This window comes from Xiphophorus hellerii, chromosome 8 (genome assembly GCF_003331165.1).
Source record: "Xiphophorus hellerii strain 12219 chromosome 8, Xiphophorus_hellerii-4.1, whole genome shotgun sequence".
Classification (NCBI taxonomy): domain Eukaryota; kingdom Metazoa; phylum Chordata; class Actinopteri; order Cyprinodontiformes; family Poeciliidae; genus Xiphophorus; species Xiphophorus hellerii.
The window spans coordinates 15040894-15054099 of NC_045679.1; the positions used below are offsets into that span (position 1 = coordinate 15040894).

The window sequence follows — 13206 nt, forward strand, 5'->3', positions numbered from 1 at the left end:
GCCTCTTTTAGCAGGGTTATGCACCCTGCTACAAAACAAAAACAGCCCAGGAATGGTTTGTTAAGCACCACAAGCATGAGGTGATAAAAAGAGCAGCAACTTCAGATCACAGTCAGTAAATCATCCATGCAAGGTGCTGTACAAGAAAATGGTAAGATCCATGCAGGATGCACCGCAGAACTTAAAGGATCTATTGGCAACATCTGGAAACCAGACATCACAATGCATCCTTGGGTTTCTGGTCCAGTCCATTCCTCAACTGCTCAAGGTTTTGGCTGAAAAAGGTGCACATTTACGCCTTTATGTGGTAATAATATTATGCCTGATTACTGCACAGTAAATTCAGACTCTCAACATGTCACTGGACAGGAGGAGATAAAGTAAGAGGGCTGTCCTGCCCCCTTATGGTAGCTTAAGGACATAGCGACATACATCAGGAATGGCATGTCAATAAAGCGAAGCAGAAGAAACAAATGTTTAAAAAGTGGCAGTTGCACCGTCACATCAGAGGTCAGAGATTAAAACAACACAGCCAAATTCAATTCCACTTGTTATTCTCTTATACATACATGCTAGTGTTAGCATTGCTGCACAGCTAACTGTTACAGGATGTTAGAATACTCATTACTTCACAATCTATGGGACTGTTTATGATCTGGTTATTAATTTGTGTTATGAGCAATTGAGTAACTTCAATGACAATGATCATGGTGAAAACATTTATGTTGCCAGTGTTTGTAACATTCAAATTGATGAAAGCAAAGGTAGAAAAGTTTTGTGTCAGTATTATTCAGACATGTTGTAAGAAGTCAGATCTAGTTTATTCTATTTTTTTCTTCATAATACAGTAATCAGACAGCATTTGAAGCTCCATATAATCCAATTTGATCTTTAAGAAAAACAATGTTACATCATAATAAAGGTATGTAAGCTGTAAAAAAAAATGTTTTATATTGTAAATCCCTTACATCATGGAACATCATTCGTCTCATATTACAGATGTCTTAAAAGATGATAGTTAAAAAAAGGAAGAAAAGAAAAATTGCATCCCTTTAGAAATTACCTCAGCCTTGTTGAGATGTGCCTCTACTGTTGTGTCTCTTTAAAGGAAGGGGGAGTGTAGGAAAGGGACAGAGGAAAGAGATGAATAGAAGGCACCAGAACCACCTACCATGACCAAGTGCGCTGTAAATGTAGGGCAGAAATTCGAGTGGAGTACAAGCGGATCATTGAACGACACATTCGTGGAAAAATCATGTTTGGATGTGCCTTATCAGAATCAAGTGTTTTTCAACATGGTACCACATTCGATCACAGGAAGACAGGGAAACCATTTTTTCTCCCAAATATCTCCTGCATTTTGAAACGGAAAAGAAGAGAGTCAGGAAGACACATTACTGAGGTATCTTTCTGATTATCCATGGTAGGCTTTGTATAATTCGCCTTCATCCAGCGGAGCCGTTTAATTCCTCCTGTTTTCCAAGAGGAGGACGCCAGAGAGCGAACGACTACATCCAGAGGCTGCTCCTTTCGGTGTTGCCTGCAATTGGTTTGGCAATGCCCTTTTCTCTCATAGGAAGGACTTGCACGCAGTAGCCGGGGAGCAAGCAGGGGAAAGGATGCATTTAACGCTGGATGCGTGCTGCTTTCGGGGAGATTCGGCACTGACAGCAGCTCCAGCGGGAAAAACGAGCGCGGAGGGCCTGGGAAGCACCCAGCCCCACTATCTCCTCCTTTTCCTCCCCCCTGCAGGACCATGCTTGCGTGAGGGATGAGGCCGTGCACAGGGACGCCAGGCCAGAGCTGCGGCCTACATCTAACCAGAGTCGGTCTCTCGACTGCCAGATCTGTGAACACATCACCACCATCAAATCAGCACCTTTGGTACGCTGCGCGCCCGAGTTCCGCCGTTTGCATGAAAATACGCGCGCGCGCGTGCACGGGCGCGCGCAAGTGTCTGTGTTCTCAGCTGTACAGCTGTAGTCATGGCAACCAGATCCAGTTAATGGATGTCATTCCCCCCCCCATCTTTAGTTTCCACTCTGCCTGCGCTTTTATGTGTGTGGATTGCGTTTGTAAGGACAAATGTCAGCCAGATGCCTTCAGTTCCAGCCGTCTTGGTTTTTATTATAAAATGTGAAAGGTGTCATTAAAGATATTCCTATTATTCTGATTGGAGAGAGGTGTCTTGATCAGCCTTTTGTCAAATATTTTTTGTTCATTGTGCTAGCTTTTCGTCAAACCTGGCATTAAAGAGAAAATACTGCAACAAAATTTGATCCTGATCAACAGAGCTGACACTTTTTATGGGCTTTGATGTGATTTACCCGCACAAAGTGGCACGTCATTGTGAAACGGAGGGAAAATTTAACTTCCCCCCCACCCCTCAAAAAAGCTCTGATGTGCCGAGCTTTATATGACTATAAGCTGAGATTTTTAAGGATTTTTTTATTTTTATTTTTTGACGGTCAATTTTAGAAGAACTCCCACCATTCCTCAATTTGATTTATATAGCTCTGCTTGATGGTTCAGAGTTGTTTTCCACCAAGATCAACGTGGATTTTGCTCCTTTAATGTTCTCATTAGTTCTGACCAACTTCCCTGTTCCTGCCAAAGAACATTTCCCCACACCATGATGCTGCCACCACCATGTCACTGTGGGGGTGGTCTGTTCAGGGTTATTGTTTCATATGTTTGCTTTGTTTCTAAGAAGTCCACCCTTTAAGCTGGACTTCTTATGCAGTTGTGCTAGTTGTTGTTCCTATTGTTGGACGAAGAACTGAACAGCACGCCTTTAGATGGGATATAGTTTTGTTATCTACTTCTGCTTTAAACTACTCAACACTGCTACCCCTGATCTGTATGATGTGCTCCCTTGTCTTTATGATGCAGTTTGTTCACTAATCTTCTCTAACAAAACCGAGGCCTTCACAGAACAGCTTTATTTATGAGGGTTAAATTACACACAGGATGATCCTGTCTATAGGGCATTCAGAAGGTCATAGGTTGAACTGGACATTATTTGGGAGCGGAAGGGTAAAGGGGACTGAGCCACACTTTTCAGATTCCTTTTTTTACACTTAAATTTTTGAACATAACCATTTTACTTTCAGTTGTGTGGATGTAACTCTGTGACAATAAGCAGAAAAGCTGTAAGAAGATGTAAACACACTGACTGAATCCCACGATTAGTGAGGTTTGAAAAAGGCCCAAGTACAGAGACCGACTGTGGCACAATGAGAATTTTAATAATGAGACAGCAAGAAGACTTACAAAAGTCAGAGAAACACGTGGGGACTGGAGAACAATAATGGTAAAAGGAGAATAAAAATAAAATAAAAAAAATCCAGAAACTTAAACACAGGGGAGTGTGATTGTAGACAAGAGGCTGATTACTAACAGGGTGTAGCTGGGAGAGGAAGAGAAAATGAATAATTAACACTAGGGGCAGAACTGAGACTCAAAGAAACTACAAAGCCGTACAAAAAGAATGATACTGATCTAAGAGGGCTATATGCAAAATCACAAGAATAGTTGCAGAAACTGTAATTCTATATAATGGACAGATACAGAAATACATTTCAAACAACAATGAATGCAGGAACCAGAATAGGGCATTGCAAAAACATGTTAAGCAACAACAAGGAACAGAAACATAATCAACCCCAAAACCAAACACCAAGAAGCTTAACGCAGAAAGAGAAAACTAAAAATAAACACAAAAATCACAACAAGACAAATGCTCTAGGCTCAAGAAAATCCCACACACTTACTTAAAGACTTAATCGAAAGTATAACTCTGCAAAAGCTGTTTTAAAAGGTCGCTGCACATTGCTCAGTCAGGGTAATGAAGCCACGTCAACCATGTTCTTTGTCGAAACACCAAGATTTTCATCTAGTGGTAATGATGTCCAGTTAAGCAGCTCATAAAGTTTGTAATGGTGAGTCCTTGCTTTTGCACCTGTTATAAATCACATAACAGCATTATAAACTATATCTACTTTTTGAAAAGACCATGCAGTTTCATTATTATAAATTACATCATCAATGTCTAATAACCTAAAGTAACCTGTGTGCACAAGTGTGCAAAACTTTAAACTGATACTTTGTTGAAGCAGATTTTAATTCACCTTCAACTTTGAGTCTTCTTTAGGTCACGACTGATATCAACTACAATGAAATTAACCTAAATAAAAGTTCAGCTGTCCTAGTAAGATTATTTGCATCTTTTAACTATTTATAAAGTATCAGAATTATGTAATTTTACTCCTGATTTTGTATCAATCAGGAGAAGGATAGAAATGGCACAATGTAGAGTGTCCTGTACAACTGGTCAGATAAAACATTGCAAAAACTGGACATTCTCTTTAAGCTGATGAAAAAACAAAAGGGAAACTAGACATGGAGGCCGAGAAAGGAATGTTTTTGAGTGATGTAGCCAGAGATCAGAGCTAAATTTGACAGAAAATATATGGAACCACATAAGGAAGAGAATTCCTCATAATCTTGCAGCTAGAGTGGGCAATGCTGGTTAAAATGATGATTAAAACCCATTAAAGTCAGCTGAAACACTGACTTCTTTTAAATCTCAACTAAAAACCCACCTGTTTAGAATTGTATTTGAAATGTAATCAATTACAAATTTATTGATGGAACTTGACTTAATGCTTTGTTTTTGATTCTATGTTGCATTGTGTTTCTGTGTTTGTAATGATGTAAAGCACTTTGAAATGCCTTGCTGCTGAAATGTGCTATACCAATAAAATTTGATTGATTGATTGATTAAATAAGACTGAAAGCTGAGGTTGAATCAAAGCTTCCAGAGAGTATTAGTTTAAGGTTTTACACACTTATGCAACTACTTTATGGTTCACTTCTCTTTATTTTGTTAGGTGAATGTGACGGCAATGTTTGAAAGTTTTTATTTTGCCTTTGCTTTCGCCTGCTCAGCTTCTTTCCCTTCCTGCGTTCTCCTGTCCAGGGCATCAAGTAGATCCAGGAGCATGAGCAGGACTTTGAGCTGCGGGAGCAGATGTCTGGGTATAAGCGCATGCGGCGACAGCACCAGAAGCAGCTGATCGCCCTGGAGAACAGGCTAAAGGCCGAGATGGATGAGCACATGCTCAGGCTGCAGAAGGAATTAGAAACTCATGCGAACAACACTTACATTGAACTGGAACGGCTGGCCAAACGCCACGTTGCTCAAACGGATAAAGAGGTATAAACAGCAGCTAGTTATGAATGAGCAGGAGACTAAGGAGGGATTTAAGTCTCATTTGTGTCTATAGAAACGTGAGCATGTTCAGGATGGAGTGATTATTTCACTGTCTGTTCACAGATGAAATCAGTTGCAGCAGAGGAGAGGAGAATACAGCAACAGATTGTTGCTCAGCAAAAGAAAGAGCTGACTGGTTTCTTGGAGAGCCAGAAGAAGGAATACAGGCTTTGCAAAGACAAGATCAAGGATGTAACTATCACCAGCAGATACGTTCGTGCGTGAATTCTGCTGAAGACATCTTCAGCATCTCCAACCTTCGATCCTGTTTGTGCTTTGTTGCAGGAGATGAGTGAGGATACTTGTGCAACCAAGGAAGAGAAACAGGAACGACTGTCCAGGTACAAAGAAACAATGCAGCACTCCCAGGCTGAGGAGGAAGCTCACCTGCTGGCCCAGCAGAGGCTGGTCTATGACCGCAGCTGCCGGGCCCTCAAACGCAGGAGTCTGATCAGGCGGCACGAGTTTGAACAGGAGCAGCTAAGAGAGGTAATGGGATTTTCTGTCATTGAGCATCACTCAGCATTCAGGCTGTGAAGGCTGCCGCCGGTTTAGGGGAAATATCTTCTGTTTTCTGAGAAATTGTGACAAAATTCCAAGAAATAATCACATGAAGCTGTTTCTTGGTAATTTGTTTAACTTTTGCATTCATTTTAATGTGGTACACAAGATAAGATTTCTCTGTTACCTTTCACATGTTATTCTTTGCAACTTGAGTATTATGACTACTTTAAAGTGTCTGGGAAAATTCTTTATTTCCTTTAAAAACCTTAAAAACAGATAGCTATCTTGGTAAACCTGCTAAAAAATTCCTGCAATAAATTTCTGCTCTCAATTCTTTTTGTTAAAATCATCAAATATTCACCATGTATCTTTTGTGAGATTCAGGAGGAAAGAACGGTTTGTCATGAAAACCTTGTGCATTTAGTTTGGCTTGGCGTAAAATAGCACATCACCAGCATAGATTAAAAACACAAAAGTGTAAGAAGCAAAAACATACAATTTATGTTTCAGATGTCAAATTTTGTCATCTTGTCAATGGGGCTTGTCAGACTGAAAACTAATGGCTATAAAATGTAATGTTGGGAATAAATACATGAATAAATAAGTACATAAGACATAAAAAATGCAAAACTGCTCTGAAACATCGTGTTGCAGGAGCTGAACAAAAAGAGGACACAGAAGGAGATGGAACATGCCATGATGATCCGGCAGGATGAGTCCACCCAGGACCTGGAGTACCGGCAGCTACAGATGCTGCAGAAGCTGCGTGTGGAGCTCCTGAGGCTGCAGCACCAGACCGAGCTGGAAAACCAGGAGGAGTACAACAGCCGACGACAGACAGAACTGCACAGAAAACACACTCTGGAGCAGCGGCAGCAGCCCAGAAACCTCAAGGTGTTGGAGAAATCCTGCTTAGTTCTTTATTGTTTATTTAAACTTCATTGCTAATTGGGATTTATGTCTTCCTTACCTTTTCACAGACCCTGGAGATGCAGATCAAAAAACAGTTTCAGGATACTTGCAAGGTGCAGAACAAGCAGTACAAGGCTCTTAGGAACCATCAGCTGGAAGTGTCTAACAAAGGCGACCACAAAACTATCCTGAAGAACCTGAAGGAGGAGCAGACTCGGAAACTGGCTATACTGGCTGAGCAGTACGAACAGAGCATCAACGATTTGATGGCCTCACAAGCGGTACGTCGTATTGTCATTTCAAAAGCATCATTATTCTTCATCTTTTGGATAGTTGTTTGATAGCAGAATCTTGACAATACATAACGTGGACACCAACATTTCCCGTTTCTCACTTTTTTCCCCCCAATCGTTTAATTTTCCAGATGCGACTAGAAGCAGAGCAGGAAGGTGAGATCCAAGCTCTGAAACAGCAGCTGAAGCAAGAGATGGAGCTCCTGGACGCCTACCAGAAAAAAACCAAGTCCCAAATGGAGACCCAACACGAGCGAGAGCTCCAGAAACTTGAGCAGAAGGTTTCCATTCGGAGAGCACACCTTGAACAGAAGGTAAAATCAGAGCATAAAATACTTCACGAGACGATAGCTGCTGATACTACATTATCAGTGGAGCATATATTATCTGATTAATAACTTTATTATTCAGATACTCTAATCCAGGGGTGTCAAACTCAATTTCACCAAGGGCCACTTCAGCATATTGGCCATCCTCAATGGGCCACATTGACGGTATAAATCAGGAATGCCCAAGTGCAGCCCTCCAGACTGCAACTTTTAGATGCGTCCCTGCTAAAACATACCCCAGACAAAAAGTTGACTTCCCTCATTAGCAGTAACTCAGTTCTGTAGAAACCTATGAATGAGTCAATGATCCAGGTGTGTTAGAGAAGGAACGCATCTAAAGTTGCAGAGTGATAGGTCTGGAAAACTAGACTTGGGCAACCCTAGCATAAATGTATGAAAATACAATGTTAAAAATAAATTAAACAACACCTCATATTGTTAAATAACTGATTTTATGTATTCAAGTTTTAAATATTACATTTGAGTTTGCATGGATGTAAAATTACTGCTCAGTTTAAAAATTACAATATTTTTAAACTGAGCAGTTTAAAAATATGCTCAGCTAAACTTCGCTCTTTAGCTTGTTAGCTTGTTGATGTTTCAGTTTTATTCGCTGGGAAAATTATTCTTTGTCTGCTTTAAAGATAAGCAGACAAAGAATAAAAACAAGTTTTGATATTAACTCTCAACTTCATTGACAAAACTTTTTCGTTATTTATTACACAACGAACATGTAAGATAAGATAAGATAAGATAAATCTTTATTGTCATTGTCACAAGGACAACGAAATTCAAAGGGTGCCATCAGTCGGTGCACATGCCCAAAAACAAAAAATAACTCTCACAATTCACACACAACGCAAGAATCAACAAACTGGCAAAAAAAAAAAAAAAGTAAGAACAGATTGATTGCATTGCACAGATTGATTGTAAGATTTTTGATTGCATTTAGTTTTGTTATTGCTAAATGTATTTCACATAAGAACAAAACAATGAGGTGATGTTGCCTGTCCTTGAACACAATGCCGATCCCTCTTCACCCTGTTACCAACTCACACACATCCTCATTGTAACCTTAGCCTCCTTATTGGACCTTAGCTCTGCATAAAATGCCACTGAGGTTTGCAGGCATTAAAAAAAAGGAATGAGCAATACTTTTTCCACAGTTAAGTTATAAAGAAGATCATTTCTTCAGGTTTACAACTGTTAGAAAAAACATAGCTTTTAAAACATCCGAATAATTAATGACACAGTTTAATACGTTAATAGAATTGGATCTAGGAAACAGGAACCACCCAAAAGAAAGTCAAGGGGGAGTCATAAGAAAAAATATTCAATGTGACCATAAATTTAAAAAGTTGCTGTGTCAGCCTAGCTGTTAGGTATTTGGAAAGTCTCAAGCAATTTGCAAACTGATTCAAAGACATGTCTGTCGAGACAAAACACAGTGTCTGGCTTCTATGACATATTAAGGTAACACTTTATTTGACGGATTGTGAATAAGACTGTCATGATACCGTCATAAACATGACATAACACCTGACATGAACATGAGTAAGTCTTCATGAATATTTATGACTGGTGTCATAAAGTATTACTGATTAAACTTTAGCTTTAGTAACATAAAGCTAAGGTTTAATCAGTAATACTTTATGACAAATTTATGTCAGATCATGATTTCTTGGTTAATGACAAGTTGTCATAACAAAGACATTTTGAATAATGTCAACTTTGTATTAAAAGTGTCATGATTTACCGAATGACACTTTATGACAGCAGTCATAAATATTCATGAAGACTTACTCATGTTCATGTCAGGTGTTATGTCATGTTTATGACGGTATCATAACAGTCTTATTCACAACCCGTCAAATAAAGTGTTACCCATATTAATTGTGAAATGTATAAACTGCCCTTTTATTATATTTTATTGATATTTTAGAAAGTCTTCTTTCTTGAGATGTAACAACAATCAAAAATGTGGTGATTAATTGAAATTAATTCACACTTGGTTGTGTGACCAGTTTTTTTTTATGTTATTTGCTATTCAAGCCAGAGTTACCTTGTAAGAAAGAAAAAAGTAGTTTTCATGCAATATAACATCTGTTTATATAATTTTTAGTGAGAATTAAGATCGTTTCAGGTATCAGACAGGCTTGTGGTTTCAGACAGAAGAGAGACCATGGGTTGGCACTGTGCAGGATAGTGTGCACAGCTCTCCATTGCTGCAATAATTACCTGCTTTAAGACTCTGGTGGTAAGGATTTCCAGATTCAGGAACTTATTGTTTGTTCCAATGTTTTGTTTTTATTAATGGAAATTGTGTTTAGTTGAACAATGTGGGGAGAAATGGTGTGAAACTGTCAGCAGGACATATTTATAAAACCATTCTTCAATATAAAGTGCTGTCAATTCAGGATTTGCTAATCAGTATTTAGAAACCTAACAAGCCAACACCCTACCCCGAGTTTTAAAAGCACTCCGTGGCCAGGCTAGTTAGCATGTAGACAAAGCATGCCTTCTGGTCCTCTTCAGCTTTGTTACTCTGTATGTACAGACATCACTACTCAAATTTCTTCAACAGCTGTCATCAAAATAGCTAACATTAACTTTCCAATTACTGTTTTTAGTAGGTAAGGTGAAATTCATCCTCACAACTTGTGTTTACTTTCACAGAGCAATATTAATAATTTTGTAGCATACATGCTCACTATAGTGTATTGTGCCTCATGAGAATGGTGTTTTTGTCAAGAAAATAGTTTAACATCATTGTGTCTTTTAAACTCACCAAATTTAATCCCCAGATTTTGGGCTAAAGTAATCTTTTAGTTCATTTAGTTTCTTCTGATTGAATATATAATAAAATTTTGGAGGGGTTTAGCCACTCTGGACTTGAATTAAAAAGAACTAGAGATTGATAGCAAGGAGGCCTTCCAACTTTCAACACTTGGAGCTCATCACCAAAGATAAGTTGTCAAAATAGTAATAGAAATATATATAAAAAAGTGATTTGGAATCGTGAGAAGAACTTGATTGCTGCATTGCCATGAAATATGTCTTTCATGAATTAGATTGAGATATGCTATGAAAATAAAAAGAGAAATGATTTATTTCAAAATTAGTACCCCTTTTCTGATAGATTTCCGTCTCATTTTCAATCAGAAACAGACTTTTCAATGAAATAAAAGATGATTTTAACTCTTAATCTGCCAGGAGCATGAATATTTTCAATTCCATCTGCATCTGTTGTGCTGATTACAGATTGAAGAGGAACTGGCTGCCCTTCAGAAAGAGCGAACTGAAAGGATCAAGCACCTGTTGGAGCGCCAGGACAGAGAACTCTGCGCTTTTGACTCGGAGAGTCGGAGCCTCGGTTTTGGAAGCCTTGGATCTCTGGACTTCCCCAAAGAAGACAACAGATGAAAACGGATCTTATCTTTTTAAAGGACAACATATTGGTGCCCTTCTCATATCCACTCGGCCGTTTTTCTGCATCCACGATGACAAAACTGGATAACTTTCTCCGCTACTCTTCTTCTCTTTCTCTCTCTCTCTCACACTTCAGATATTGCATCGTCGAACAAGAGGATGTTTTGCTTTTGCTGTGACATTCGGAGGGAGAAAGCAAAACAGAAGAATCCTTAAACACGTCCGCTAACGAGCAAACTTAGTGTAACTCAATGTGTTCAGAAAACAGACTCTTTCCTCCATGCCATCTCCTCTTCTTTGGTATGAATTGAATAAATCAGGAAATTTTAGTAAAATGGGCACTTTGATATGTTCAATTAGAAACCCATCATGTTCATGATGCTTAATGTGTGTGTTACATGGAGGGACATTGTGGAATGTGAACTACGGACTCCCCCGTGGTGTTAAGCTGCTTTTATTTCTTTTTTATCATTATTTGATTTTTGCTGTATTTATTTAATTTAAATCTTTGAATGTGAATATTACTGTACGGGGGGTCACTAGGGGTTTTCTCTTATTTATTTTTTTTTTTTTACAGGATTCCTTTCTCCTACTGGTCACATATCCAACATATGCTTACTCAGTATACTGTGTTCCCTTACTTTTCTACCAGATTTTATTTATCAGTATGTAGAATCAATTGGCATCAACTCAATCGACCCGTTTAATCCTCTCACAACTCAAGATCCCACTCGCTCAAACTGCTTATTATTGCATGCACTTTAAGGACAAATTCAGGTTGTGAAGTGAAGCATGAATCTGTCAGAGATTTTAGCTGTTTGTAAATAACTGGTCATAGCATATGTTTTTTTTCTTGTTTTTTTATTTTTCTTTTAAGCCTATCAATACTAGACATAAGCGCCATATTTGATATGATGTTGTTTTTTTTCACAAATGCCTTTATTTGAGTTGTGCCTGAAGCAGGTTTGCGTTAGGTGTTTGTAATATCAACATTTTAAATTACTTATGACGGCACTTTTTCTTTTTCTTTTTTGTCTTTTTTTTTGTTGGGTTTGTCTAAACTTGTGAATCATTTAATTGTTCACTAATCTTGTAAAGGAAAAATGGTGAGATCTGTGCTGTATAATTTTTGATATGAATATTTGTACATGAAAACATAGCTAGAATATACAGAGACACTGGTCTATTACTGATAACAGAGGTTAACGATAAAGATTTTGCTTCTTTTTTTATAACGTCAAGAAATGGTCACACAATAGTTCAGTATATTGCTAAGTCAGACCATTAGACTTTCAGATTGTATAAATGCTGGTGAATGGAACCACAGACTTCTTGTTATTTTCCCTGTGATGATCTTTTAGAGATCAGAGACTCTGCAGACAATGCGGGGCTGGACTGCATTCAAACGATTCGCGTCTGAGGAGTTCAATATTTTCCACCATGTTCATTATAGTCATTGAACAGGTTGCACAATTGTTCCATTCATGGTGAATGGAAAGATAATTTTCGGTGCTTAATTTCTAATGTCACCTTTAGCCTTGTTGTCTTTATTTTATTTTATTTTTTTTAGTTTCTCTTGTTTTTTCGGAGAACGATTGAGTTTCACAAACTGTTCGTAAGCATTTTGCAACCCCCTCTGAGTAAAAACATAACAGGTTTTTCAAAGACTCGTGACCTATTTGAAGCCCCAATGCAGTGAATTTCTCAAATAATGAACTATATGTATGAAGAAAAAAAAAAAAATGCTACTTCATCATGGGTCACTTTTTAAACATGGTCAAAAGTGTTGATCTTGAATGCAACACTTTTCTGTTCAACAGTGTCTTTTGAGTTTTCTTTCTCTCCACAGCAGAAGCTTGTATTAGTTCCTCACAAGGGGGGCTGGAAAGCTGGAAGATGTCCCCAAAATTCACAAAGTATTTCAACAGGAGGAATCTAATAACACTCAAGTTTCTGGTGGCAATAGAACCTGACTGCTCTCGTCCAACTCGACTGAGTTCTGAAGTTGGAACGGCGAAGCTCGATTTTTCATGAACTTTCTGAAATTTAATGAAGCTGTGTCTCATATGCAGTAAAGCCTTTCTTTGTCGTCTGGTCGTGTATCAGCTGAAGCTTTGTGGACAAATGGTTTCATAGAGAAAAAGTGCTTTTGAGGTGCTCGAGTATGTTTGCCTGAGAGCTTCAGAACAACAGACCTTACAATTTGTGTACATTTTAGGTTATTAGAAAGATGTATTTAGTTAGAATAAAGGGGGCTTTCCTAAAGAATTTTATTCACCATTTCCTGTGCAGTTCGAAGACAAAATAAAAGAGATTTTGTTGAAAACAAAAATCGTCTTGACACTCAACATCCTGCTTCTTGACACAGAGAAATCCTTGGTGTGTGTGGTTTAATTTCTTAGCAATGTCTCTTTTATGTGGTGTGAAACTTCACAAGTTTTCTTTTGTTTGGTGGGAAATGACC

General features: G+C 38.4%; 1 protein-coding gene across 1 annotated transcript; it reads left to right on the forward strand.

Moving 5' to 3' along the window:
- Nucleotides 1–1111: 1111 nt before the first annotated feature.
- taok3b (TAO kinase 3b) lies at nt 1112–13074 on the forward strand. Its single transcript, XM_032570653.1, has 8 exons — nt 1112–1884; nt 4982–5218; nt 5339–5467; nt 5561–5764; nt 6434–6673; nt 6760–6972; nt 7116–7298; nt 10575–13074. The coding sequence occupies exons 2-8, from the start codon at nt 5033–5035 to the stop codon at nt 10734–10736; spliced, it is 1317 nt and encodes a 438-aa protein (XP_032426544.1). The 5' UTR covers nt 1112–1884; nt 4982–5032; the 3' UTR covers nt 10737–13074.
- The last annotated feature ends 132 nt before the right edge of the window (nt 13075–13206 follow it).

Bases quoted from the DNA above. Each gene is read 5' to 3' on its own strand.
- taok3b (XM_032570653.1), top strand. From the start codon at position 5,033: ATGTCTGGGTATAAGCGCATGCGGCGACAGCACCAGAAGCAGCTGATC. The intron at 5,468-5,560 runs GTAACTATCACC...GCTTTGTTGCAG, and splicing joins GCAAAGACAAGATCAAGGAT to GAGATGAGTGAGGATACTTG. The intron at 6,674-6,759 runs GTGTTGGAGAAA...ACCTTTTCACAG, and splicing joins AGCAGCCCAGAAACCTCAAG to ACCCTGGAGATGCAGATCAA.